Source organism: Halichoerus grypus, chromosome 2 (assembly GCF_964656455.1).
Source record: "Halichoerus grypus chromosome 2, mHalGry1.hap1.1, whole genome shotgun sequence".
Taxonomy (NCBI): domain Eukaryota; kingdom Metazoa; phylum Chordata; class Mammalia; order Carnivora; family Phocidae; genus Halichoerus; species Halichoerus grypus.
Window position 1 is genome coordinate 126,597,902 of NC_135713.1, and position 26,985 is coordinate 126,624,886.

General features: G+C 52.1%; 1 protein-coding gene across 4 annotated transcripts in view; it reads left to right on the top strand.

The window, feature by feature from the left end:
- The window catches only part of ACSL6 (acyl-CoA synthetase long chain family member 6), a 60,701-nt gene that overhangs the window by 14,685 nt on the left and 19,031 nt on the right, over nucleotides 1-26,985 (top strand). For 3 of the 4 annotated variants that reach the window (XM_036106455.2, XM_078067537.1, XM_078067536.1), the window contains exons 2-16: nucleotides 2,448-2,668; nucleotides 4,638-4,752; nucleotides 5,445-5,509; nucleotides 5,772-5,873; nucleotides 6,383-6,482; nucleotides 7,035-7,213; nucleotides 8,224-8,256; nucleotides 9,499-9,550; nucleotides 18,567-18,640; nucleotides 20,196-20,273; nucleotides 21,910-22,044; nucleotides 22,474-22,608; nucleotides 23,647-23,742; nucleotides 24,750-24,822; nucleotides 26,837-26,925. In XM_036106455.2, coding sequence (XP_035962348.1) covers nucleotides 2,448-2,668; nucleotides 4,638-4,752; nucleotides 5,445-5,509; nucleotides 5,772-5,873; nucleotides 6,383-6,482; nucleotides 7,035-7,213; nucleotides 8,224-8,256; nucleotides 9,499-9,550; nucleotides 18,567-18,640; nucleotides 20,196-20,273; nucleotides 21,910-22,044; nucleotides 22,474-22,608; nucleotides 23,647-23,742; nucleotides 24,750-24,822; nucleotides 26,837-26,925 — 1,547 coding nt within the window. Of the gene's footprint in view, nucleotides 1-2,447; nucleotides 2,669-4,637; nucleotides 4,753-5,444; nucleotides 5,510-5,771; nucleotides 5,874-6,382; nucleotides 6,483-7,034; nucleotides 7,214-8,223; nucleotides 8,257-9,498; nucleotides 9,551-18,566; nucleotides 18,641-20,195; nucleotides 20,274-20,330; nucleotides 20,409-21,909; nucleotides 22,045-22,473; nucleotides 22,609-23,646; nucleotides 23,743-24,749; nucleotides 24,823-26,836; nucleotides 26,926-26,985 lie in introns of all 4 variants that reach the window. The other variant, XM_036106454.2, reaches the window with a different exon arrangement.

The window sequence follows — 26,985 nt, forward strand, 5'->3', positions numbered from 1 at the left end:
TGTTGGTAGGGAGCTACCTTTCCAGGGTTCTCTCTGACATTTTTGGGACCACATAGCTGAGCTCTTGGGCTTGTCCAAGGCTTCTCAGCCCATTGACCCAGTTCAGCCCATTAGAGGAAACGTCCGGGAGCTCGGAGCCCACCCCAAGAGCTGAGGAGCGTATCTGGATTTTCTATATGTAGACTAAGTCACTTATCTGATAGGCATGGCTGTGACTCAGTCTCCCCATCTGCAGCTTAGGGAAGTAAATGTCCCAAGGAAGCTGGCTGATCCCCTGCCCAGAGTCTTCCCCAGAGTGGTTTTCCTTGGTGAATTCACTGGGGTCCATAGCTGGGCCTCTTCTCAGCTGGTGCAATACCTTCATGTGATCGATATGCCCGGAGTGATTTGTTCCTGTGGGGTAGCCTGCAAACTGATCTAGCTCAAGGAGCCTGCCAGGAAAACTGGGTTTCCAGCTCAGGAACTCAGTGAGAATGACCAGGCTGGCTTGGGGCCTTACTTTCTCTGCACCCCAGGCAGCACCCAGACTCTGTGGGTGGTTCACAAGTGTTCCCAGGACTCAGAAGGCCTGTTGTGCCATGCACAGAGCATCAGCTCCCGAGGCCTAGCCACCTCTGCCTGGTGCTTGGACCTGCCTGGACTGAGCATTCTAAAGATGGGCAAGGGGAGGTCCACAGAGGTGGGTTACGTGCAACCTCGTATGGCTTATAAGTGAAGGAGAAGGGATTTGAAGCAAGATTTGCCTGCTTTCTCGGCGATGACCTGGCACATCACTGACCTCATCTCTGGTGTGGTGATGTTACAGTTTAGTACAAATATTGTCAGGATTTCAGCAGATCTCTCCTCTCTCAGGGGTCAGGCAATTGCTGCTTGGCTCATATCCTGTGGCGGTAGAGTGGCTGCTGTTGGGTTTCTCGTTGTTTCCCAAGAAGCGAAACCACAGCCATGCTTCCAGAGGTAGACGGCCAGTGAGGAGAGCGGCTGTGGATGGTGAAGTGGTGCCTGGAGCCTGCCCAGCCCTCGTTCTGCTGGCAGACCCGTAGGTGTTGTGTGGCGTTTCTAGCCTCGGATCTTCCTGGGCAGTGACTCCGAGGAGGCCCTAGCAGGGATAAAAGCGTCCCATGCCTGGTCCATCCTTGCTCCCTCTCTCAGTCCTGGGCGAAGTGCAGACCCCTGAGCCCCACTGGCCATGTCTGCCCTGCCAACACGGTTCACTTAGCCTTCAGGAGGACGTGGTAGCTCCTGGGGCCTGTTCTCTTTGAACCAAAGTTAGTCCCTAGTGCTTCCCACAGAAACGCTTCTGCTGCCCACCCCAAGGCATCCTCTCTGTCCCCTGGTGGGCTTACTATGTCCCCTTGGGCTGGGGTGGGCAAGCCTGGCACCCTGCCCGCCATATGCGGTATCACGAGAAATGCACTTTGCTGAGCCCTTACTCTCTGGGCCTTGGTTCCTTTCCCTTCCCACCAGTTTAACACGTGCTCCCTAGGCCACTTCCGTTTGCTCTGGACATTAGTGGATGGGATGTCCAGTTAAGGGGCCCAGTTAATGGTGGGGCCACCTGTACCTCTTGGTGCTTGGTCAGGGACAGTGCGCACAGTGGTCAGTGGTCTGGGGCCAGGGAGCAGGGCCTTGACCCCGCCCCGGCTGCTCTTGGTAACGCTACTCTTCCTCAGAAAGTTGGCCCCAGCATCACCTCTGGCCCTGGCAAGACTTTGGCTCCAACTTTCCTTCAAGGAGGGCCTGTGGTGGATCAGGATGTAGACCTGTGGACTCGATCCAGGGACTCCAGGAACCCTGCTGTGTCATTCACTGGACCCTTGCCAGATAGATCGATGACCTTATGTCATGAGGGCCAGAGGTGTCTGTCAGGATGGGTCTGTGGGCTCTGCTCCCCTTGCCTTCTGTCTCCCTCAGGCTCAGGGCCTGGGGCTGGGAGCTTTGGAATGGGGTGGGAGGAGCCTGCATCACCCCACTCATTCTGGCCACTGTGCTCTTCTTACTCCAGGAGCAAAGAGAAGCACAATGGTATGACCACACGGGAGAGGTGGTGCACCCAGACCTTGGGGCTCAGGACGCTTTACTCCGGAGCTGTAAGGCCATGCACTGGCCTCTGGAAGAGACGGAAGCCTCTGTCAGTCATGGCCCAGGGCCAGCGCGTATGGTTCTCAGGAGAACTGGGCTGGACGTCTGACTCTCAGGGGTGACTCCTCAGGGTTCCGGCCTGTCACTAGAAGGGCCTTTCTAGGAAGCCAGCTTCTGGGATGTGCTGTGTTGCACCAGGCGACTGTGTACCCCAGCTAGCCCAGGGCCCGCCCTACAGTGTATTTGGCCAGGGCCTGGCCAAGGTCACTGTGTGGCTTGTGATCCAAGACAGTTGGAAGGACAGACCTGAGACTCCTCCCTGGCCTGCCATCAGCTCTCTCTCACCCACCTCTTGTTTCCTGCAGAGTTCATTCTCTCGCTTCTGGAGAAGATGCAGACCCAGGAGATCCTGAGGTTGCTGCGGCTGCCTGAGCTGGGTGACTTGGGCCAGTTTTTCCGCAGCCTCTCGGCCACCACCCTCGTGAGTGTGGGTGCACTGGCCGCCATCCTCGCCTACTGGTTCACTCACCGGCCAAAGGCCTTACAACCACCATGCAACCTCCTAATGCAGTCGGAGGAAGTGGAGGTGAGCAGAGTGTCGTAGCTGGCGGCAAGGAGTGGGCAGAGGCGTCCTGAAGGCAGAAGGCAAACTTGCAGCTGATTTGACCCAAAATGGTGCAGAGAATCTCGTTTTCCCCTGGCAGTGAGCCAGTACGCCTCCCGGGGCCTTGAACAGGGTCTCCTACACGATGCTTCTCTGCCTCTCCCAGGAACGGATCCATGGCCTTGCACCGGATCTCTAGTTTGTCTGCTTCTTGGGTGGGAAGCCTTGGCTTGCCAGTGCTTCAGTAGAAAGCCTGAGGTTCTCAAGGGGCCGCCAGGTAACTTTCCTCTTGGTCTCCCTGTGCCCAGCGCTGGTCTGGAGCTGGAACTCAGAGCTGAGTCCACCTCGTGGCCCTGTCTTCCCAGAGCACATGGACTCACGGGAGGGCCACCAAGGGGAGCAGGGGCAGTGGCCCAGCCCGGACAAGGGTATTCCAGGCTCAATCTAAAAGGACTAGTGAGATTTCTTTCTTTCTTAAGCTTGTGAAATTTATTTTGCCTTTTAAAAAATTGTCTTTTTCTTAAACTTTATTCATTTTGAATAGATAACATATTCACACTTCCAAAGAGGAAAAGGTCGCAGACTGAAAAGCTTCTACCTTCTTCCCCTTGCCTGCGAGTTCTCCCTAGAGAACTGTGCATGAGCGAATGGATAGTTATCCTCCCCTCTTTTTTTTTCTTTTAAGACTTTATTTATTTATTTTAGAAAGAGAGAGTGAGAGGAGGGGGAGGGGCAGACAGGGAGGGAGAGAGAATCTTGAGCAGACTGTGCTGAGCACGAAGCCTGGGGGCAGGGGGGCTTTACCTCACAACCACGAGATTACAGCCTGAGCCCAAATCAAGAGGCAGATGCTTAACCCCCTGAGCCACCCAGGCGCCCCTGCCCCTCTTTTTAAATGCTATCCTGCTGCGTACACAGTTCAGCGTCTTGCTTTTTTGCTCTTGAGGGTGCATTCGGCAATCGTGAGCATGGCAGAATTTTGTGTGGTAGGAGAAGATGCAGGTCTAGATAGGACAGGGATCTTCAGGGCACTTTTCCTGCAGAAGGCATGATGTGTGCAGAGGTGTGGGTATGTGTTCTTGCACTTGGTGGCTTTGGGAAATAGTGATTCACATGGGGTAGCTGGATGGTGGAGAGGGGTACCCCTGGACTAGCAGAGTGGTGACCAGAATGGCCTTTGGTGCCTGGCAGCCCTGAAGGGCTGGCCACGCCTCTTACTAGCTATATGGTCCTTGGCAGTTTCTTAATTCTCTGAGCCTCAGTGTCCTCAACTGCCAAGTGGGTAATAAAAAGAGTGCCCACTTCCTAAGGTTGTGGTAAGGATTTGGTAAGATGACACAGAGAAAGTAATAGACTGTTTTGGTAAGCTTATAATTACAACTCGCTTGGAGAGGCCAGTAAGGACAAAGCCCCATGGGCCAGGACCCTGGAGGTGGGCAGCATGGATTTACTTTGGGTTTTTAGTAGTAAAGGGATGCGGGGCCAATTTGTGCTGTAGAAAGATTGAGCGGCCTGGGCAGGAGTGTTCCTGGACAGGTACCTTTGGCCAGTACACAAACTAATTCACACTATTATGTGAATGATGGATGGCACCCAAATGATTCTTAACCTAGGGGCGCAGCAGCAGCAGATGATGATGAGGGCCATCCCGATGCCAGAGGGTAGCCGGACGCCGGCCAGCACTCCCCATTCCATTGTACGAGTGAGCATAGCTGTATATGAATTGTGATTGGAATTCTGGACGTTTTGTGGGTGCCGTGTGTACGTATGGGAGACCAGTGTGCTGGGCCTGTATGCGTGAGCCAACTGTGTTGGAGTGCGGGGCCACACAGGTCAAGTGTCGAGGTCATGTGTGTGCCGTCCGGGTGTTCTGTCTAGGCCCTATGTGTGAATGCATACAGAGCATGTCACAGTCCCACCTATGTGGCCCTGGCCTGTGCTTGGCTCGTAGGACAGTGGCGGGGCCAGGCGATCTGTGATCGGCGACGGCCCTCAGTTGCTCACCCACTACTACGATGACGCCAGGACCATGTACCAGGTGTTCCGCCGTGGGCTCAGCATCTCAGGTGAGAGGGGGCGTGGGGGTGTGCAGGAGCTGTGGCAGGGAGTGAGCAGGTGCAAAGGTGGGGAGGGGCAACCCAGGTGCTGGGGCCTGGGAGGGGAGTGGTACCCAGGTTCAGAGGGAAAAAGCCACTGTTGGCCCTTCTCCCACCCAGTCAGAGAAGTAGCTGCAGTGTGTGGCCGAAGGGCTGACCTCAGCTTTGTTCTAGCTCTTAGAACTGCCTGACCTTAAGCTGGCTCTTAGCCCGTACTTTATATCTCCCACAGGCAGCCCTGATAAGCCTCATACTGCCAGGCCACTGGCTGGCATGGTTCAGAACCTGGGCCTCTGAGATGTCTGGGTGGGCCAGGGTAGGGGGCAAAAGGAAGTGGTCCACAGAGGCAACTTTCCACGTCTGCCCCACCGCCAGGTCTCTGTGTCCTCCTGGGGCTGCATCACACAGGTCATGGTGGGAACTGGCGCTGTGTCATTCCCTGTTCCTGGGCCTCCCTGATCCCTGAGGACACATCATGCTTGTGTACTTTAGGCCTTCTTGGGCTTCTGCAAGTTAGACAGGGAGCTAAAGGGCAGTTCACCTGACTCCTGGACCAACCACCCCATGGCCTGGGATGTCCATTCAAGTGTCTGATGAGCAGGTGCAAGTGACAGCCCATACTACCATCCTCCCTGGCACAAGGCCTGCTTATCTCCCTGCAGGGAATGGACCCTGTCTTGGCTTCAGGAAGCCGAAGCAACCTTATCAGTGGCTATCCTACCAGGAGGTGAGTGACAGAGGACAGGCCCCACCCTGTCAACCCATGTAGACCTGGCATCGGGGGGGGCTCGTGGGTACCCTGCAAGATGTCAGAGGGTCATTGTTTCCTTGCTTGGCCTTTCAGACTCCTGGCAGCTACCTCACAGGGTTTCCAGCTGACCTGGGTAGGGACTTGGGAAGGTCTCAGACCTGTAGGAATCTCCACCTGGGGATCTCCCTCCCCTGCTGAAAGTCCTTGCTTTCCATTACTTCCCCATGTCTGTGTGCAGGTGGCCGACAGAGCTGAATTTCTAGGGTCTGGACTTCTCCAACACAATTGTAAACCAAGTACAGATCAGTTTATTGGCGTTTTTGCACAAAATCGGCCAGAGGTAAGCATCTGCCTTCAATGGTTTTAGAGGTATCGGTGGCGTAGGAGCTTGGGTATCATACACAGCCCCGATCCTACTGTTTGTAGGGCCTGGCACAAGAGGAAAAATGGATATACTTGGTCCATGCCACCCCCCAGTCCCTTGGCTTTGCCCCTAATCAGGAGTGGACATCCCAGCCAAGCTCCATCCACGACAGCCAGCCCCACAGACCGCTGTTCCCTGAGCCATGCGGGAAGAAGGACCCAGGGGAGAAGGCCGTGCAAGCCCTTTAAGCAGGCTTGGGACTGTTTTGGAGTCTCAGAATTCCCTGGGGCATGCATGATCTAGAAGGCTGTGGGTCAGCAGGCACAACGGGTTAGCTTTGTGGATGCCTTGCCGCGTGGAGAGGGCCAGAGCAGAACCTTCTCAGTAGGACCCAGAACAAGTCCCCTGGTTGCCTGGGCATAAGAACGTATAGCCCTCCTACCTGCTCTGTGCTCCCCCAACCCCAGACCTATGTGTCTCCACAGTGGATCATCGCAGAGCTTGCCTGCTACACGTATTCTATGGTGGTGGTCCCGCTCTATGACACCCTGGGCCCTGGGGCTATCCGCTACATCATCAGGACAGGTGAGCCAACCACATCCCCTTCTTGCCACTGGCAGCCAGCCCTCCAGATCCCCGCCTCTCAGATTATACTGATTGACACTAAAAAGCACTTTGCGTCCATTCTCGAAGAACATTCTCCACTTTGGCCCTTGAGTTGGCTTTCCCCAGTTAGACTTCACCTAAAGGCACCTTCCACAGGCCTGGCTATCATGAAGGAGCCTCTGCACCAGCCCCCACACAGACTTCCAGCTCCCTGAGGCTTAGTCAGCTTGGGGCAGATGCCCAGGGGCAGGGGCGGGGCTGCCAAATATCTCCAGCAGACCTGAGATTATGGAGCCTGAGCCTGGAGCAAAGGAATGCTTAGAAGCCGCTCTAGGAGATTCCCTGGCCTTTTGTCCTTGGCTTCTCCAGAGCTCCCTGCGTTTTCCTCTCCATACAACACATGGCATGCGTGGCCTGTCTTAGTGCATTTATTTACACCCAAGCTCGGGCGCACGCAGCCCATGGTTCTGCTGCCTGGCACGTGTACTCACGGTCACAGCCTGTGCTCACACAGCCTGACTTTCCCTTCAGCCGACATCAGCACCGTGGTCGTGGACAAACCTCAGAAGGCCGTGCTTCTGCTGGAACATGTGGAAAGGAAGGAGACTCCAGGGCTCAAGCTCATCATCATCATGGAACCGTTCGAGGAAGCTCTGAAAGACAGAGGGCAGGAGTGCGGGGTGGTCATTAAGTCCATGCAGGCTCTGGAGGTGAGGCTCTGCTCCTGGGCGGTGTCCTGGGCCGCAGCTCGTTGGCCACTGAGCCAGAGCTGCTGGTTATCTGCCCCTCTCATGCCCTGGGGTGGATGTCTTAGGTCATCAGGATATGTCAGCGTTGAAACAGGGCAGGCTTCGCAAGGGCTGGCGGTGGTGGGGGGTCGGTGCCCACAGGCCTCCCCTAGGCGACAGGCTCTGTTGGCTGGCACAGTTATTGACATAGGCACCGACAGGTGGGTGGTGGTACCAGCCTGCCCCAGAGTTACTCATGTAGCCTCTGGGGCTACCTTTTCTCCAGCCTGTCTGAACCTGAGGACTAGAGACAGGAGGTCCAGGAGTCTTTGAGGGGTTCTTTCAATGTGTCCGAGACTCCCAGCAGCCAGCAGAACCAGTTGTTCTGTGTGTGACCTTCCCGGAGCTGTTGCTTTGGTGGCAGCTTATGGCCTGCTGGAGTGACACAGGCCGTCGTGGCCCCCAGGGCCTCACGCCCTGCTCAGTAGCAGCTCACCCCCACTGTACCTTCCTGGACGTAGGCTCCTGGGCTCTCCCCTTGTCCTCCTGCGTGCCTGCCTGGTCTGAACTAGTAATGCTTGTGCATGTGGCTTTTGGGGCCACATTTACACTGGCAACCCCCATCTGCCCCTCCCGCCCTGACCCTTTATCTGGAAGTCCTGGCCACCTAGCCCCTCCGTCCTGAGTGTTTGTCCGGATGGGCACCTTGAGCTGTCTCCCACACTGCGCATGTGCACAGTGCCTCGCCTTCCCCGGGCCTCAGGCCCGTTGTCTGTAATGTGTGCGGTGGCCCAGGCCTGGATGTGTATTTGAGGAGAGGCCGCTCCTGTGGTTTCTCCACATGGGCTGCGTCTGGATGGGGAATCCTGAACTTTAGACTCCACACAAGAGCAAGACATACTAGGCTGAGTTTGTTTTGATTTTTTGTTTCTTCACTTGTTTTGACTGATAAGAACTTTTGAGCATTTAAAAATAGTATTTTTCTCTTCCAGGAGTGTGGCCAACAGAATCATCAGGCTCCTGTGGTAAGCTCATCTGCCAGTAGGTCTTTATTGAGCAAGATGCTGTGCAGGTCTGACCCTCACAGACCCCTCCCAGGGGCTTGATAGGAGGTCAGAGCTGCACCCCTGTGCTGGTAAGCAGCTACTGTGAGCAGCTTGGGAAATGCCCGCTCAGGGCGCCAGGACTTGTGTGCGTGAGGGTCTAGAGAGCGACCTGAACCAGGAGTCAGGTGTTGAGGAGGGAGGAAAAAAGGGCAGCCAATCCTGGCCACTCTTGGTTCTCCAGGAACCTTTTCTTTGGGATGGCTTATGTTTTTCTTTGACGGTAGTGAACTCTAAGGACAGGGTGAGCAGAAGCTGTCTTTGTTCATCTTTGCTTTGTGATTTTTTTCTGCGTGTCACCCCCAAGTGGTACTGCCTGGGGTTGAGTCACCAGCGACGGTCACTGGCCCTGGGAGGGCCCTGTGGGGGTTTAAGCTTGCTTACACGGCCTCTCGCCTGCAGCCCTCCCTCCAGCTCAGCCCTGCCCCATCTTCTTGCCAGCCCCTGAGTATTCTCATACATGGGCTGGCCCTTCGTGGGTGGCTCTGGGAGGTGCCCACCTCCCGCACCCAATGCACCAGCCTTAGAGCACTGTTCTCCGACCCCCTGGCATGCCCTTGCCTCTTGTGCTTCTCCCAGAGCCCACTCTCTGTTCGTCTGGAGAGGTCTGGCTTGTCCCTCAGTCTGAACTCGTGTCACCTCCTCTGTGTACGAGCAGACGTGCTCGGCTTTTGCCGGTGACCCCAGGACTCTGTGCCCCGTGTCAGGGGCAAGGGCCTGACGCAGAACAGTCTTGGTGACACTGTGGGAAGCTCAGTTCCTGGGCCACACATTCTGCTCCCAAGCCTAACCCCAGACATTTGGGAGAAAGTGGGAAGGAAGGATGGCACTGGATCACACCCACGAGGGCTAGATGTGGCCACTGCAGCCCAATCCCATCTAGAACTGAACTCAGATTCAAGTTAGGGAGGCCCCAGACGCAGGTGAGAGGTTAGTGGGACAGATGGATGTCCAAGCCCCCATTAGGTTTCCTCAGCCTTTCTTCCCCTTTCCTAGGGACGTGCCAGCCCGCCTTTCTGGCTGCAGCATGCAGGGCATGCGCACGGCCCCACACGTGGCAGGTGGGGGTGCACAGAAGGGCCAGCTGGTAGAGGGGCCTGGGGGTTTTGGGCCCTGGCTGGCCACACTGGGTCCCTTAACTCACACCTCTTCTCAACTCTGCAGCCCCCGAAGCCCAGCGACCTCTCCATTGTGTGTTTCACAAGCGGCACAACAGGTGAGCAGAGGTGCCCAGATCACCAGCCAGGGCCACCTGCAAGCTTCCCTGGCGGCCTTGGTGCAGCGGATGCAGGGGGCTCTGGTGCCCTGCGCGGCACGGGCTGAGCCTTGTCCTGTGCCTGGCTCCAGACGATGGGCCCCTCCTGCCGCTCCCAGTGCCCAGCAGGAGGCAGCCCAGGTGGCTGGACGTGGATGGACAGTGTGGCCTGGGAGGTACAGGGTGGGGGCTTGCCATTCCCTGGCACCGGGGCCAGAGGAGGGCCGGGTAGCTGAGTCACGTCATCCCTCCCTGAGAAGCAGCTCTCACCTCTCTGCTTCCTGCCCCTGCGTGGCCTTTGTGTCGGGGACGGGGGAAGAGGTATGGGGTTTGGTGTCTGAGAGCCTCGATTTGAGTCCCACTTCCACCACTTGCTGGGGGGCTACGAGCCAGTCACGTAAACTTGCTGCCACCACTCTGCCCAGCTTCTCACCTGGGATGGGAGCTGTTTAAAGTGCCAAAGAGGAGAGGGGGCGGAGTGTGAAAAGGCGGTGCAAAGGCTCTGTGGGGTGGGGCTGGTGTGCTGTGGGGACGAGGACAAGCAGAAGTGACGCTCCCCATGCCTGGTGCCGACAGAGAAGTGCATACAGCAGCTTTAGCAGGGACAGCCAAGGCAGGCTGTCCGGGGGCGGGGTCAGGACACACATGAGGAGCATGGTCACGGGCACAGCACGTCACAGCCTGCAGTGCCCTGTTGACCCAGTCACTGGGCTGCTGGGGCCCCAGCACGGCCTTGAGGCCAGCAGGTGTGGGGGCTGGCCAGGTGGACACCACCAGCAAGCGGAGGTGGAGGACTTGGGCCCTGCTCCCGCGACCCCCAGCCCAGCGCTCTTCCCCTTTGCTGCTCCATCTCATCTGTGGACTTGGGAAGTCACTTGTCTTTTCCCCGAATGGGCAAGGAGTTTCCAGCCTTCTTTTTCCAGGTTGAGAACTGGCCTGCCTTGATGATAGCTCTTGGCGGGCTAGGCAGTGAATCCGGGGCTTCCGACGCTTTTCACCGACGTAACCTCTAAGTCTGACCAGCCCCATAAGCAGGACTCTCCATGAGGATGGATCACGATAAACGTGGCTTCGTTGGATCGAGATGAATTTTTGCCATTAACTCAATGGGTTTGAGGGTTTCTACCACATTGCTAATTTTTGTCAGAGAAGAAAGAATATAGCATTTGCTCTCCAGGAGCTGACATCTAGATTCAACCCAGAATTCAAAAATGCCCTTCAGGTTTATATTGTTCTTTGTCATGAGTTTCATGACGTAAACTTTTGGTGACCTGTCTCTCCAGCCTGGGCTGGGGAGCACGTTACTACTGTGGCCTTTAGCTTTAGACCCTTGCCCTTTGAGCGTGCCCCTAGGCTTTTCCTGAGTCACTTGATGTTGCCCCCGTTTCTGGAAAAGAACGTCACAGTGCAGAAATGGGCTGTCACCCGGTTGGAGAGGACAGGCCTCACGTCTAGTGCTTTTCCAGGCCACGAAGTCAGAACTGGAAGCTAAGCTGTCCTGCCCAGGCTCTGTGTGGTGGCAGTGGGATGTACGGAGCCTGGCCAACACGTCGCGATTTAGTGCCCAAGCCTCCCACTCTAGAGCTGTTGCTGGTGCCCGGGGCAGAGCTGGACAGTCGAGCGCACCTCTCATCGCCCTGCCTGGCTGTGCTTGGATTTCCTTGGCCTTCGCCTGAGCCTGCTGTGCCCCGGTAGCCACCCTGTTGTCGACCACATCAGCAATGCGTGTCCTCAGCCTCACAGCCCCGGCCAGACCCAGCGACCCAGCGGCCCAGCTTCCCTTCCGTAGTAAGCGTCCTGGCTCGCAGCTTCACCAAGAGCCACACTGTTCTTCCGGCGTGGAAAGATGGGAAAGATGGAAAATATGATCTAAACCTGACATTTGGTTCGTGATTCTGGTGGAATCATTCTGGGAAGATTTTCTTCTTGGTATATGACGGAAACATCTGTGGAAATTCCTAGACTAAGCCAGTGCTTTAGAGCCCGTAGTCAGGCCAAGAAGGCCCTGGAGGAGGTGAGAGCTTGGGATTCGTCTGTGCTCAGGGATGGCTCCTGGCTGGGTATGTGGGCTGGTTGTTCATAGTTCATAAAATGACTGTTAGCTGGACTAGAATCTGACACCCCCTCTGGAGAGGATAATTTGTGGGTGTAACATAGTCCAGTTTGGGAAATTGGGCCCCATGAATGATAATTAAGACGTATCCTATGAGGACATGCACCCTCTCTTCCCAGAGAAGAAAATATAGTGGTCTTTTAAAACATACCCCTCTTTTTTTTTTTAATAATTTTTTTAAAAGATTTTATTTATTCATTTGACAGAGAGAGAGAGACAGCGAGAGAGGGAACACAAGCAGGAGGAGTGGGAGAGGGAGAAGCAGGCTTCCCACAGAGCAGGGAGCCTGATGCGGGGCTCGATCCCAGGACCCCGGGATCATGACCTGAGCCGAAGGCAGTCGCTTAACTGACTGAGCCACCCAGGCACCCCTAAAACATACCCTTCTTAATCAATATGTTTTTAGCATTCTTTTTCTACTTTATGTAGATTGACTCATTCAGCTCATTTATGGAGCATCCCCTATGCATCAGACCTAGTGCTGGGGGCTGAGGTCACAGGGATGGGTAAGCCAGAGCCCTGTTTTCATGAACTCACAGCTCATGTCACCTAGCAGTTTGGTACTATGTGGTCACCGCCTCGAGGGTCTGCATCCCAACATGCCTGGAGCACTACGCCACCGAGAGGTGGGAAGAGCAAGACCGAAAGGATTCCCAGAGGAAGTCCATCTGAGCGGAGTCCTGAAAGATCGGTAGCTGGGGGAGAATAGGAGGAAGGGCATTCTCAACAGGGGGAACAGTATGTGCGGAGGATGGGCTGCAAGAAGGAAAATGTTGCTTTGAGGGAGAGTTGAGTGAGGGAATAGCAGTGTGGGGACAGGGCCTGGAAGCCCTGGCCGGAGAGGAGTGACAGGGCCGGAGTTTCAAATGGAGGCTGAGCAGGTGCGTCCGGAGATGCTAGAGGAGAATAGAATCTGTCAGCGTTGTCTGGTGGCTGAGCCGCACCCGTAGGACGCTGCCGCCGCCGAAACACTGGCTCGTGCTCCTGGCAAAGGCTAGTCGTGGAGTGGAGGCTGGACGCAGAAGCCGACTGCAGTGGAATGAGGAGTGAATGCGAGGTGAGGATGTCACTTCAACAGGTGGACAGTTCCTTCACGAAGCTCGGCCCTGTCACCAAAAGGCCTGCTCCAGAATATTCATGACCTTGCGGTGTGGATAGTCAGAATCTGGAGACAACTCCAGTGCCCATCGGCGGTGGAATGGTATACCTCAATAGAACATTCTACCTCACTGTATGTTGAGTGAAAGAAACCAGGCACAAAAGATTGCGTGATTTCTTTGATACAAAGTTACACACATAATCAACTAGTCTACGGTTTTAGAAGTCAGGCTAATGGTTGCCTTCCAGGATAATGGTGCCCTGGATTATTGATGATGCTCTGTCTTGACCTGGTACTGGTTGCACAGGTAAGTTCACTTAAAAAAAAAATCTATTGAGCCTTATACTCACTTGGGCACTTTACTATATGTATGTTGTGCTGTAAGAGAGAGTTTATGTAAAAAAAAAAAATAGATCAGCTCTGAAGGAACGACAGAGCAAGAGTAGAGCTGGCAGAGACCTGGAGGGGGTGGGGCTCTTGTTATGTTCCTGGAAACCCCTGCAAGTGTTTCTTGGCATCGAGTAAGAGCCACTAGAGATGGAGGAAAGGGAGGTGCTGCTCAGTGGAGCCGAGCCCCCAAAGCTTTGGTTTGGACTGGGGGAGAGAGGAGGCTTCCAGGTGCCGCCAGGAAAGAGACGTGCCCTGCCTGGAGAAGGGAGGAAGAGTGGGTAGAAGCATCTTTTCTGTTCTAATTGAGGACACCCGGGGAAGCTCAGTCATGTGCAGTCCTTTAGCTGAGCATGAAGATGGCCATCAGCCTTACGTCTGTGGCTGCTCAGAGATGGGAGGTCGGGAAATATTCTCCTTGACCTATTTGTTTTACACCATTCAGTTCAAGACTTATGTGACCATATGCATGAAACTACACCTCAGTACTCCTGCTGTGCAGCTTTAGGAGAATTTCTTAACCTCTCTTTTTTTTTTTTTTAAGATTTTTTTATTTATTTGTGAGAGAGACAATGAGAGAGAGAGAGCATGAGAGGGAGGAGGGTCAGAGGGAGAAGCAGACTCCCTGCCGAGCAGGGAGCCCGATGCGGGACTCGATCCTGGGACTCCAGGATCATGACCTGAGCCGAAGGCAGTCGCTTAACCAACTGAGCCACCCAGGCGCCCTCTTAACCTCTCTTAAGCCCCCAGTTCCTTGGATATTAAATTAAGCCATCTGTGGGGCTCCTGGGTGGCCCAATCAGTTAAGCATCTACCTTCAGCTCAGGTCATGATCCCAGGGTCCTGGGATTGAGCCCGAGTGGGACTCCCAGGGGAGCCTGCTTCTCCCACTCCCTCCCCCTGCTCATTCTCTCTCTCTCTCAGATGAAAAAAAAAAAATCTTAAAAAAAAAATGAGGCCATCTGATATCTGCAGCAGACTGTTTTAAGAAATAACTGAGTTACCATGTATGAGATGCCCACCCAGCACAGTGCCCACATTGGTGGGTGTTCAGTAACTGGCTGCTATTAGAGTTATTACTTGTATTCCTACCAGCTCTCAAGTCTGATTGTTTAAAAAAAAAAAGAATGGTGGGCATGTGATTGATGAAAGTAAGGCTCAGTCCTAAATAAGATGTGGGAGCCTCACGCAGGGAGATGAATACTCTGCATTATAAAACTTCCCAAGCATTTCTGTCACCAGCCTCTTCTATAACCCACCTTTGTGTGAAAGTGGAAACAAGCAGCCAGAGGAACTTCCAGCCAGAGGGCCCAGCACTGCTCCCAAGCCCACTCCCACCCACCCCTGTAGGAGAGACCTTGGGCTCAGCTTCACCCCATGACTGCCCTCACTTGGAGCCAGTGTCCATCCAGGGCAGACCTTCAGCCAGTGAAAGGCCTTTCTGCATGTCAGCTGTGGATTTCCAGCCAGGAATACTGGCTAAAGCCCAAATGACATTTGCAGAATCTGCAATGAAGAGTTTTTTCCTTCAGCAGCTGGAGAGAAAAATAAAAGGGAGGATGGCCAGCCTATGAGTAGAAGGTGGGAAAGGGACAGTAGGTCTCATGCTGCTGAGATGTCGGGGCCTGGGCAGCAGCACCTCTGCTGATGTTGCACCAGAAAAGGAGAGAACTGGTTCTTTAACTTTGCCAGAGGTCTAGTGAAGAATACGTACCTGTTCTTCTACGTGAGTAACTTGGAAATTTTCCCATATTACATTTGAAGGAAATACTGCCAGAAGCATGCACTATTCCTGAATCAGAGAAGCAAGCAGAACTTTCCAAAGGCTCACCTCCCACCTCCCACCTCCCAGCTCGGACCTTGCATCCCGTCGCAGGATTTGTTGTCAACATGTGCTTCTTTTTCATCCTTGAACACATCGAGGCATGACTTGAGGACATCATTTGAACATTTCTGGGAATATTTAAAAATTCTATAACCCATTAGAAGTTTATAAAACCTTACTCATACCCTGCAAGAAAGCTGGAGGAGGAGGAGAAACACCAGAGTGAGAGAGGAGAGCCAGACCACCCGGCCGGCAGCCAGCCCTAGCTGGGGAGGGCAGAAGTGGCAGCAAAGTGGTCAGATTTGCACTTTGGACGGACACCTGCAGGCCTGAATTCAGACTGTCGGTGACTTACGACACCCATGAAACTGACCTGACAGTGTGACCAGAAAAGGCATGAGGTGCCTCTGTTTTCATCCAGGGGCAGAAAAAGAACTGCCCCCCACCCACTGAGCAACTTTAAAGGCACAGACAGAGCCAGAGGTTTGTTTCTAAAAGGTGCAAACTTTTCTCATCGTGTTGGAAAGGAAAAAGTTTTGTCTAAGCAGAACTGAGTAAATGCTACCATTGTGTGTGTTGTGGACTGAACTGAATGGAGGATTCAGACAGTTTTCATGAATGAAGACAACTTTCTCTCTCTTGAGATTCACAGCCATCCACCTTGAAGTTGCATTAGGCATGAGCAAGTCAGCCAGCCTAGCAGATCTAAAGCTCTGTAGCATTGGGCGGTATTTTGTGGAAGTTCTGATTTCATACCTAGTATTTTGGGGGTATTCCTTAGAGACTTCCAGAACTTGGGGATCCACAGGTGAAAATTTCCAGGTGATACTCTCAGAATAGTCTGTGGACCCAGAGATTCTGTGGGATTTGTACATAGGAGGCAATTCAGGGCTTAGGTTTGAGGAAAGACGCTGGGATGAAAGAAGGACCAGCAGAGGTAAAAACAGATCCCATATATCTTCATTAAAAAAAAAAAAAAGAAAGATATTTGAACAGCTACCTATTAAAACCCTGTAACCTTCTGTGTCCCCCAAGTCCCCTCGGTGATTTGCAGTATGGGTGCGTGTGCCAGAGACTTGTTAAAACCCCGCCCACCACACATCTTGGTCAGACCGAGACGGGGCCATTCCTGACGCTCCGGCGTCTGCCAGTAAGTTGAGCGCACAGGCCACATGGGATAGAATTATGAGGGCAGCTTGACTTTTGGCTCCATCTGTGCCTTCAAAGTCAGTGCGGGGTAGTTCTTTTTCTGCCCCTGGATGAAAACAGAGGCACCTCATGCCTTTTCTGGTCACACTGTCAGGTCAGTTTCATGGGTGTCGTAAGTCACCGACAGTCTGAATTCAGTGCAGGTGTCCGTCCACAGTGCGAACTGACCACTTTGCTGCCACTTCTGCCCTCCCCAGCTAGGGCTGGCTGCCGGCCGGGTGGTCTGGCTCTCCTCTCTCACTCTGGTGTTTCTCCTCCTCCTCCAGCTTGCTAATGAAGCTTTGGGCCCTCTCCCACCAAGTGGAAGTGGGGAGAGAGAAAAAGGAGGTGGGAAAGGGAAGTCGAGAGATGGTTTGGGGCAGACCTTTAAAACCTGCTCCTTGTGTCGTGGCCACTTCCGGGAGTTGTCTTGATCGCAGGCAGTGTTCTCTTTGCTGGCTGCTCCCTTTTCCACTGCACTTCTGCCCGTGGCGCACACGACTGCTTCTCCCTGAGTCAGGGGGAAACTGGCCCGTGGACAAGACTCCTTTTTAACCCACCATTCCCACCACCACCCCCTCAGACTGCTGTTCTTTCTGCAAACTCCCCATCCAGTCCCTGGGATTTATTATTTGTTTGCAGACACACTTTTCACATTTCTCACCAGGACCCTCAACTGCAGGGAACGTGATTGAGCTCTGAGTTAGCGTGGGTTTTGGGTTGGGAAAGAGGACGCCCCTATTCCTCCCACTTTGATGGGCTATAGAACTGTGTAGCTCTCTCCGAAGAAATTCTTCTCACAAATCCATTCCTCCCCTCCTCCTCTTCTTCCTCTCCTCCCCTTCCTCCTCCTCCTCCTCCTTCCTCTTCTCCCTCTTTTTTTTCTCCTTCTTCTTCCCCTTCTCCTCCTCATCCTTCTTTTTCTCCCCCTCCTCCCGCTCCTCCTCCCCCTTCTTCTTTTTCCCCTTCTTCTTCTTCTTCTTCCCCTTCTATTTCTTTCTTTCTTTCTTTCTTTTCTTTCTTCTTCTTCTTCTTCTTCTTCTTCTTCTTCTCCTCCTCCTCCTCCTTCACCTCCTCCTCCTCCTTCTCCTCCCTCTTCTCCTCCTTCCTCCTCCTCCTCCTCCTCTTCTTCTTCTTCTTCTCCTCCTCCTCCTCCTTCTCCTCCCTCTTCTTCTCCTCCTCCTCCTTCCTCCTCCTCCTCCTCTTCTTCTCCTCCTCCTCCTCCTCCTCCTTCTCCTCCCTCTTCTCCTCCTCCTCCTCTTTCCTCCTCCTCCTCCTCTTCTTCTTCTTCTTCTCCTTCTCCTCCTCCTCTCCCCCCCCCACTGAAGTAGAGTTCACATAGCATAAAACTAAACATTTTAATGTGAGCAATGTGGTGGCATATACTACAATATTCTCTTAGGTCACTTAGTCTTTTTATCACCTCTTTCTAGGTGAGGGTTGCAAAGTTAACATATTGGTTTGTTTAATATTTACTGGGTAAATTCTACTCATGGTCTGGCCCTTCACTTTTGGAGTTTCACAGTTGTATCTGCTGCCTTATTGGAAACTTCTAATTTAACATCTTTTGACCATGGATTATATCCTTAGACCTTCTGAAAGCCCTGTGAGGTGGGCGTTGTCCCTGTTTTACAGGTAAGCAAACAGAGAGGAGAAATGGCTTCCCTGTGTTCTGCTCGCAGTGACGGGCAAGGCCAGGAGTCGAGAGGCCAGTTAGATGTGTGTCCTATCCACCCTGACGTGAAATGGTGGCCAGCTGGTCTCCCTCCCCAGCCTACTGGGCCCTGGGCCTCCACCTAGCCTCTGTGTTCTGAGTCATTCTCGCAGACCTGGGTTTCACTACAAGCAATCCTGAAAGGTCTTATCAAGACAAAGTGAGAATATCCTTCTCGAGTCCTATCTCTGCTGGCGAAGGGGCAGGAGGGGCTGCCCCCGCGCGCTGCTCCTCTAGCCTGGCTTGAGCCTGGGGCCTTTCCAGGTGCTGCATGCAGCAAGGAGGTCCTCTGCCAGCACGAATGGTTGCTGGACTCTGGAGACGAGACCTGCTCGGCCCAGAGAGCAGCACAGGGTACTGGCTGTATGTGAGGAGCCTGGAGGCTGAGAGCCCGTGCTCCCCGGGGAGGCAGGAGAGGGCAAGGCACAGGTCCCAAGTAGCCAGCCTGTCAGGCCTTGAGGCACCCTGCCTGTGGGACTGTGTCGCCTGCCTTCCCGTCCCAAGCTGCTGGGAGACTCAGGGGGAAAGTCTCCGGCACAGCATTCATCTGCCTCGGACTCGGAAGTGTCTGGGACTGTCAACTTGGGCACTCTTCTCAAGCAGTGACCGTTGAGCTTCCAACTAATTTGCCTTTTTGCTTTCTCTTTTCAGGGAGCCCAAAAGGTGCGATGCTCACCCATGGGAACGTGGTGGCTGATTTCTCAGGCTTTCTGAAAGTGACAGAGGTGAATAAAGTAGACTCACTAAACAGGTGTCTCTTGAGGACACCCTGGAGCCTCAGAGGTTTTTTGTTTGTTTTCTATTTTTTCCCCCTGATGTAATCTGAGCTGCCTTTCCCAGGCAGGAGTTTCTGTTGACATTAGAGCAATCCGACTTTTACAGACACCTTAACCCCCAAGCCCTGAAATGATCCATACCTGATAAATAGCCAGTTTGATTTCTAAGAGTGCTAAGATCCCAGAAAGAGAAACATGTAAACCTGCGTTTCATTTTTAACTGCAAAAATTGAGATATCTGTGGTTTCCTGTCTACCTTTACTTAGAAAGTAATCCTTAATAACTTGTTTTTCCCATAGGTCAGGGTTTAATTCAGTCATTTTGTGTTTAAGGACTACTAGAGTCTGAGAAACAATGGCAACTGCTAATTTGTAAGACTGTACTTAAAAAGGTAAATCTAAAGTAAAAAAAAAAAAAAAAGCTTGATATCTTGGCCTGACAAAAGCATGTTAGCATTTTATAACCGACTAAGAAAGAAGGACGTTTTTCCACAAGTGGTGAGTATCCATATGTCCAGCAAGTTTCCTTAAGGAGAAAGGAATGTTCCTTTTCACATAAGTTAGGCTTTTTCTCCACTGTGGAGAAAAATCACTCTTCTACATTCATGCCAGATGGCATTATGGAGCACATGCCCCCCAGACCCTGATAGATTTTTGGTAGAAGGCAGTGAGAGGCTGTTGGTGGCTGAACCCACGTCGGGAGCCATAAGGCAGGTTCCCAGGGCTTGTCCAGACTCATTCAAAAGCCAGCCCTGGAGAACGAAGGCCCTGTGAAAGGGTGGGGGGCAGGGGAGTCCAGCAAAGAAGAGCTCCCAAGGGCCCAGCCCGCCCCTGAGCGCAGGCCTTGTGCAGGCCCCCCCCAATCCTTGAGGTCAGTCCCCTGTGTGTGTCGTGGGCTGGGGTGCACAGCAGGGCTCCCTCTCAGCCTCCCCTACGGGTCCTGTCCGCAGGCCGTGGCTTGCGAGGCCTGGTTCAGCCATCTGTTTGCCTGGGGCTTCTACCCCAGCCACAGCTGGTGCAGACCTAGGGCTCCCCAGGTCCCTGTTCCGGAAGAAGGACTAGAAAGTGCCAACAAGCCTAGCCCCTTGGACTCCCTGCCCAGGTGGGCCAGGGAGATGGCGAAGGGGGCCTGGCCCCGGAGGAGACTTCCCTGCGGAGCTCGACTCTGCTGGTTTATGTGTGCTTCACTGGGCTTTTTGCTTCTGCAGATAACCTAGACCCACTGGCTGCGCCCTAACACTCGGCTTCCTGCGCTGCCCTGTCTCTCTCTCCCTCTGTCCTTCCTGCGCCTTTCATCTTCCTCTCTCTCTCTCTCTCTCTCACACTGTTTCTCTCTCTCTCTCATCTGGCCTCTCTCTTTGTCCCCCCTCCATCCCCCCCCCATTTCCCTTCCCCCTCCCTGTTTGCCCCTCCAGGACCATTTTCTCTGTATTGTTTTATGACTCTCTCGTCGTCTTCCTGTCAGTGTTTCTTTCCTTTCTGTCTCCCATGCCCGTCACCTGCAGAAAGTGATCTTTCCGAGACAGGACGATGTGCTCATCTCCTTCCTGCCTCTGGCTCACATGTTTGAGAGAGTAATCCAGGTAAGACGCCCACCTGACTGACCGGGCCTTGCCTGGGCTCCTTCTGTTTTCTTACAGAGTCAGTGGGCTCCCACTTGTGCGGATGTGCACATTGCCTATTTGCCTTTAGCACACATGTTTGAGCGAATGGTGCAGGTAAGGCCCTGGCTCCGGGAGGCACAGTCTGTGCCCCGAACCCAGAACCCTAGCAGAGTGTCACTTTGTCACTGGTGCCAGGAGGTAGAACTAAACTGCCCTGTCCTCGCAAGGTACCACAGGGGTCAGGGGACCTTGGCTGCCCGACCTGTCCCTCCTGGGAAGACTCCAGGGATGACCCCAGGCCCGCCTTGTCTTACCTGTGGAGATACCTCAGCCGAGAGAGGCCCCAGCTGGCGGCCCGTGCTCAGAGAGGATCACGGCTTTGCAGACGTGTTTTACATTCACACTCTGTGCGCTATGGCTCCGCTTATGGCCACGACACTTATATACCATAACTTCCAGAACTCATGAACTCCTGGAAAGGAAAACAAGACAGTAAAGTTGGGGAATCAAACTGCCATGACCCCTCGCTCCGGAGATAGGACCGGCATTATGATCAGCCCTGAGACCGGCCTTGGGGGGGTGCAGAGGGAGCGGGGGGAGTCCACGTAAGGCTGTGGGAACAAAGAATTTTCCAGGCACGTGTCACTCAGGGAACCAGCTTGTGAATAAGCTGTGTTTATTTATTTATTTATTTATTTATTTGAGAGAGAGAGCGAGAGAGCACAAGCAGGGCGAGCAGCAGAGGGAGAGGGAGAAGCAGGCTGCCCTCTGAGTAAGGAGCCCCATGTGGAGCTGGATCCCAGAACCCTGGGATCATGACCTGAGCCAAAGGCAGATGTTTAACCAACAGAGCCATGTAGGCTCCCCTACGCTGTGTCTTCTAAGCCTCTCCCATCTTGCTTGGGGGAGAGCTGGTATATTAGGGCATGCTCTCCAGCTTTTCAGATGTGGATTAGAATGCCATAGTTCATTACTATGAACTAGTTTTGTGACCCTTTACCTCTCTAAGTTTTGCATTCCTTGCCTATAAAATGGAGCTATAAATGCTGCCTAACTTGTAGGGTTGCTATGAGCATTAAAGAAAGGAGCATGTATTAGGCCCCAAGCATATTCCTAAACCCATTAAGAACCAGCCAGCCCCCCCCCCACTTGGCCCCCTACCGAACAACACCCACAGCCAACATTAGCAATGTGTCACAGTATTCGTGGGCACTGCACACCCTTCCAGAGTTGCTGAGGTGTCCCTGGGGGAAATCCACAGACCTGGAACAGACCCGGTGATAGGGTGCAGTACAGCTCAGAGACCTGAGTCCCCAGGGAGGTCCTTGCCCAGGGCTTGGGCGTTGAGCATGAGGGAGCAGGCACCAGTGAGCCTGGCTGCTCTGGGATCTCCCGGAGGCCCGGGATTCCCCTCTGTCTCCTGCTGCTTCACCCCGTGCCTAAGTGAGACTTAGTGGGAGGGGGGGCACCTCAGATGGTATTCTTGAGTGTTTCACGGCAGCAGCCAGAGCTAGGTTAGGGGGTCATGGGTGCCCTCCATGTAGGGCAGAGCTTTGGACCGTAGCCAGGAGTGACCACCCTGAAGGACTCCTCCCTTCCTGTCTTCTCCCTCCAGTCTGTTGTCTACTGCCATGGGGGGCGCGTCGGCTTCTTCCAGGGAGACATCCGTCTCCTCTCAGATGACATGAAGGCTCTGCACCCCACCATCTTCCCTGTGGTCCCTCGATTGCTGAACCGGATGTATGACAAGGTGAGCCCCATAGGGAGTCTCTGACCAGGCTGAGGTGCTGTGTATCTGCTGTCCGGACAAGGTCTGGAACCCCAGGCGGGCTTACCATGCTTCCTCCCTCAGGTCCTAGAAGTTGCCTCCTCTCTTGTATTCCTTCGCCCTCACCTTCCTTCTCCTGTTTTCTTTCAATTCTCTAAAACCCTGTTTAAGGAGATTTTCTCTTCAGGAATTTCTATCCCTACAACGTGACCAGACGCTGGTTAACCTTTAGCTGGGTATCACACATCCACTGATCTCCTGCAGAGGCAAAAGTGGAGTGTGACTTCTCTGTTGGTCAGGCTGTGGGAACAAAGGCCTTCTTCCCGGGGGGGGGGGGGGGGGGGCGGGGCGGCGTCTGTTAGAGGAAGTACACACAGGCCCAACAGCTGTCTTCCAACTTCTGTTCCTCAGATCTTCAGCCAGGCAGACACACCATTAAAGCGCTGGCTCTTGGAGTTTGCAGCAAAACGTAAACAGGCTGAGGTCCGGAGTGGAATCATCAGGAATGATAGTATCTGGGATGAACTCTTTTTTAATAAGATTCAGGTAAGAAAATGAACAAGTGGCACCCAAGTGGCCTTATAGAAGAATTTGAGAAGCTCATTCCAGTGGCCTGGAATCTTATAAAATAACTCATTTGCTCATGAAATCAAAGCTTAAGCTACCATAGAATAATTAAAGGACTCATTTTTATTATCTGGATGTGTGTGATATTTGCCAAAAGGCAACCAGCAAGAAGGACTCCTGGAAAGTAGGTCCCTCGGTCTCCACAGACATTGGGGTAACTTTGCCCTTGGGTAGTCAGGTCCATCAGGAGCTCCTGTGGCCTAAAGTTTCTCTTGCCCCTCCCTGTAGCCTTGGCCACGCTGGCTTTCCAGCAGCACTAGGTTCTAGCCACGAGGCCAAGAATCTTCCTTTCCCTTCTTATTTCCTATCCCTTCAACCTCTCCCAGACTGGGCCGATCATGAATTACTCACTTGTGTATCCCCACGTAAGTTTTCAGGCTCTGCATTACCCAAGGAACGTGTAGCTAATTAGTAGCATTACTCGTTTTTTTCTTACTACTCTATTTTTAGCTAAGACAATTAATATTTAAACTCTCTTGGCTCAACTTACAGAAACAAAGTGCTTAAAGAATCCGTTGTCCTCCGCTGTGCATAGTAAATAGAGCAGAGCACGGTATTGATTTATAAATGAGAAAAGGCTATGCCATTATGATGGAAGTGGGAAAAAAATTGTCCTAAGTAATTGTTTTGGCTGCTTGCAAATGATGGGAGAGTGAGGGAAAAGCTGTGTATTTGAAGGAAGGAAGAGCCAAAATTATAGAATAGCACAGATTAATGGCACTTACCTCCAAAGACACAGAGGAGTTGGCCATACTGTGGGTCGAGTTGCAAAGCTGATTGGGTTGATTTCGTTTGAAAGGAGAAGGGACTTCTTCAGCCTCAGGCCTGCTCTCTCATCCCTTCCCTAGGGCCGGGTGGGGGTCCAGCTGTCGAATGCCGACCTTGGATGAGGCCCACATGGGCTAGACACCATCTCCAGCAGCACAAACTTCGGCAGTTTCCTTTCTCTTCCCACAGGCCAGTCTTGGTGGGTGTGTGCGGATGATTGTCACTGGAGCGGCCCCCGCGTCACCGACCGTGCTGGGATTCCTCCGGGCGGCTCTGGGCTGCCAGGTATGGGCTTCCCACGACCTTCCCTCGGGGCAATGGGACATGTGGTCGGGGCAGAGCAGGAAACCCACTACACCCTCTCCTGAAGAGAGAAAGATCCTGGGGGCAGGATTTTAGTGGGACAAAAGCTCCCTCCTCTGAGGATGAAAAAGGCTCAGAGTCAGTGAAAGCCAAGATGATCTTGTGACATTCTGCAAAGTCCAGGTGTACCCACTTTGGGAAGAGGGGTCAGTTAAACTCCACATGGGTCATCGCTGTGCTAGAGAACCCATACCACACCTGCGCCAGCATCTCTGCATTCTCCGTCCTGCAAAATACCTCCCCACCTGGAAAAGGAGCACTAGAGAGGGGGATGAAAGCCCATCGGTGTTTTGTTACTTGATTCAATAGGTTTTGTCATCTCCTAAAAAATTCATTCCTTCATTTATCTATTCAATTAATATTTATTAAGTTCCTATATATGCAGGGCTGTGACTCGTGTGTTTTATGTAAAGTAGGCGCATCTGTTTCATAAAAGTACATGCTTAAGTTTTTATACTTTAGAAGCCGGTGCTCCCTTCACTGCTGTCCTATTCTGTACCAACATGGCGTGGCCACTCTTAAAGGCAGGTTGTCTCACATGCTGTATTCCTGCAAACACTTGGGGCTCTGGAGGGGAATATCTTACAGAGTAAAAGTAAAACGTACAGTAGGTTTTAAAATATTTGTCTCTCATACCTATCATCCAAATGAAAAATAGAGTCAGTAGTTGAAAATAGGTCAGAAATCTTTACCCCAAACCACATAACTTTATCTCCTAAGTGTCGGCAGTAAAAATAGCACTACTTCCAAGCCAAGGAGCCACACCTGTTGTGTGTGTTCAGTTTCACCTGGAGTAACCTACCTCCCTTCTCATTGTCCCCAGCATGGAACAACCAGATGCTCAGTGGGAGGTTAGCTGGCTGAAAAAGGCAGCCAGTCATCTGTAGGAACATGTATACTTAGAACATGGTTTCGTTTTTCATTTGAAGGTTTATGAAGGTTACGGCCAAACTGAGTGTACGGCTGGATGTACCTTCACCACGCCCGGGGACTGGACCTCAGGTAGGATGGGCTGGAGATGTGGGAATGATTCATGGGGCACTGCTGATCTAAAACTTCTTTACGGAAAGCAAATTTACAGGGGCACTTAGGGAAACAGTAACAGAAAAATAAGAAAAACACTGATGGTGATTATGTCTGGGTTGTGGCACAATGGATATTGTTCTCTTTGCTACATATTTTTGGGATTTCCAAATATATTTTGTATTTTCCCATTTATTTTATAGATAACTAAAAGTCATATATTAAAAAAAGAAGAAGAAGCAGTAGATCACAGAATATAGATATAGTTCCAAGGGGAAAAATGCTTTTAATATCAGTAAATGTCGGTATGTTAGGTTTTATAGGTTAGAACCTATTTTAGAATGAAGGAAGCAGGCTGTGAATTGGATATGATTTAGGAAAGAAGGGCAAGTTCATAGTGAGCACTATTTCTTAAACCATTTCTGAGACCCTTTGGGACCTGGGGTCTCCTATGATGTTAATGTCTAGAAGGCAACAGCATCGTCAGGAAGGAGCAGCTCCTTTCCACGCCCTCATTCTGAAGAGACTCATCTTCCAAGGCAAGGAGGAAGGTGTAGGTAGCCCATGTGTTTCCTATCACCAAATTTAGACCAGACACTAGAAGAATCTAAAAACACTGAGCAAAAGAATCCTTCAGTATACCAACTTCCTCTGTGAGCCTGGAACCACTCTTCAAGCTCAAGTTTACTCAACTATACACTAGAAAATTCCAGGTGATGCACATGGAAAAGAAGTATGCACAGCAATGCGATGCTGTTTTCAGAACACCTTGAGGCAGTCAGCAGAAACATGATAGGTGGATTCCATATTGGAATCATATTTGACCACGTCAAGGACAGAAGCATTTTTGTTTGAGTTTTTATCTCTTCAGACTCTAGCTGAATAAAGCCTATCCTGTGTATAGATTCATTGCTCTCTCTATCCCTGGAAAATTTACTACAAGGACTGTCTTCCAAAGCCCTGGATCAGTAACATTTTTCTTATGGCTGCCATCATATTTACTGATCACTCACACAGATCCCCTTCTTTCTGGACACTCTCTTCCCTCTTAATATCATCCTCTACATTTTCCTATGTAAGATTTTTGAGATTTTGCCTTTTTAAGTCATCCTTACCACAAAAACTTGCCAAGCCTGTTGAGTATGAGAGGATAGATATCTTTGTCCAATATTGTAAAAGTCGGCAGCCTCTTATTTAAAAGAGAAATGGTAGTGTCACAACCTCAGTTTTCATCTACGGGGCTCACTGTTCTTTCAGGACCTTGGCCAGCACCTGCTCAAAAACCCTCCACCTTGCCAGTGAATTGTGCTAACAACCATAATTACTAGAAAAATGACTTAGATGTAATTGTGCAGTTGGGGTATATATGAGCAAGAACATCTGAAGTCTTATTTTTCAGGGACGAGTTATCTCATCCTTGTCTTCTATTCCTTTGTTACTCTAAGTGTGTAGTATGTTGGACTAGAAGCATCAGCATCCCCTGGGTGTCTGTAAGACATGGAGACTCTCAGGGCTCATCAGAATCTAAATTTTGAAAAGATTTCTAGATGGTTACTATGCACAATAGCCAACAGTCTGGTGACTGATGGAAAAGTAATGACGATGGTATTTTATGATCCAAAACCAAGGGTCTGACAATGGGGGAAAATGTTTAACATAGGCCCTATTGGAAAAATCCTGATGGTATGGTTGGTGTGGGTAGGAACCGCCCGTACAGACCCAGTGCAGGTTGGTACTGGGCCAGGTGTGTCTCTTTAGCTCTTGTAAGAATCAGATGTAAAACAAAGACCCAGCAGAGGTTGGCCTGTCTTTTCCCCAGAACTTTTTTTAATCATCAGTGCTTGCCTGTGACAAATGCCCATCTAAAGGTATATTGCTCTCCTTCCATAATCCCCCACTTTGACACCGGAGGGATTTTTACATGGCCCAGAGCATCTTCAGTGCTGAAACTGATCTAGACACTGACAAATGCCATATTGCTTTGGTGTTCTAGGGCATGTAGGGGCACCTCTGCCCTGCAATCATATCAAGCTCATCGATGTCGAGGAACTGAACTATTGGACCTGCAAAGGAGAGGGAGAGGTAAATTTAGGACCTTAGCTATTTATGTCTCTGGATGCCACATAGAGTGAGTAAAAGAAA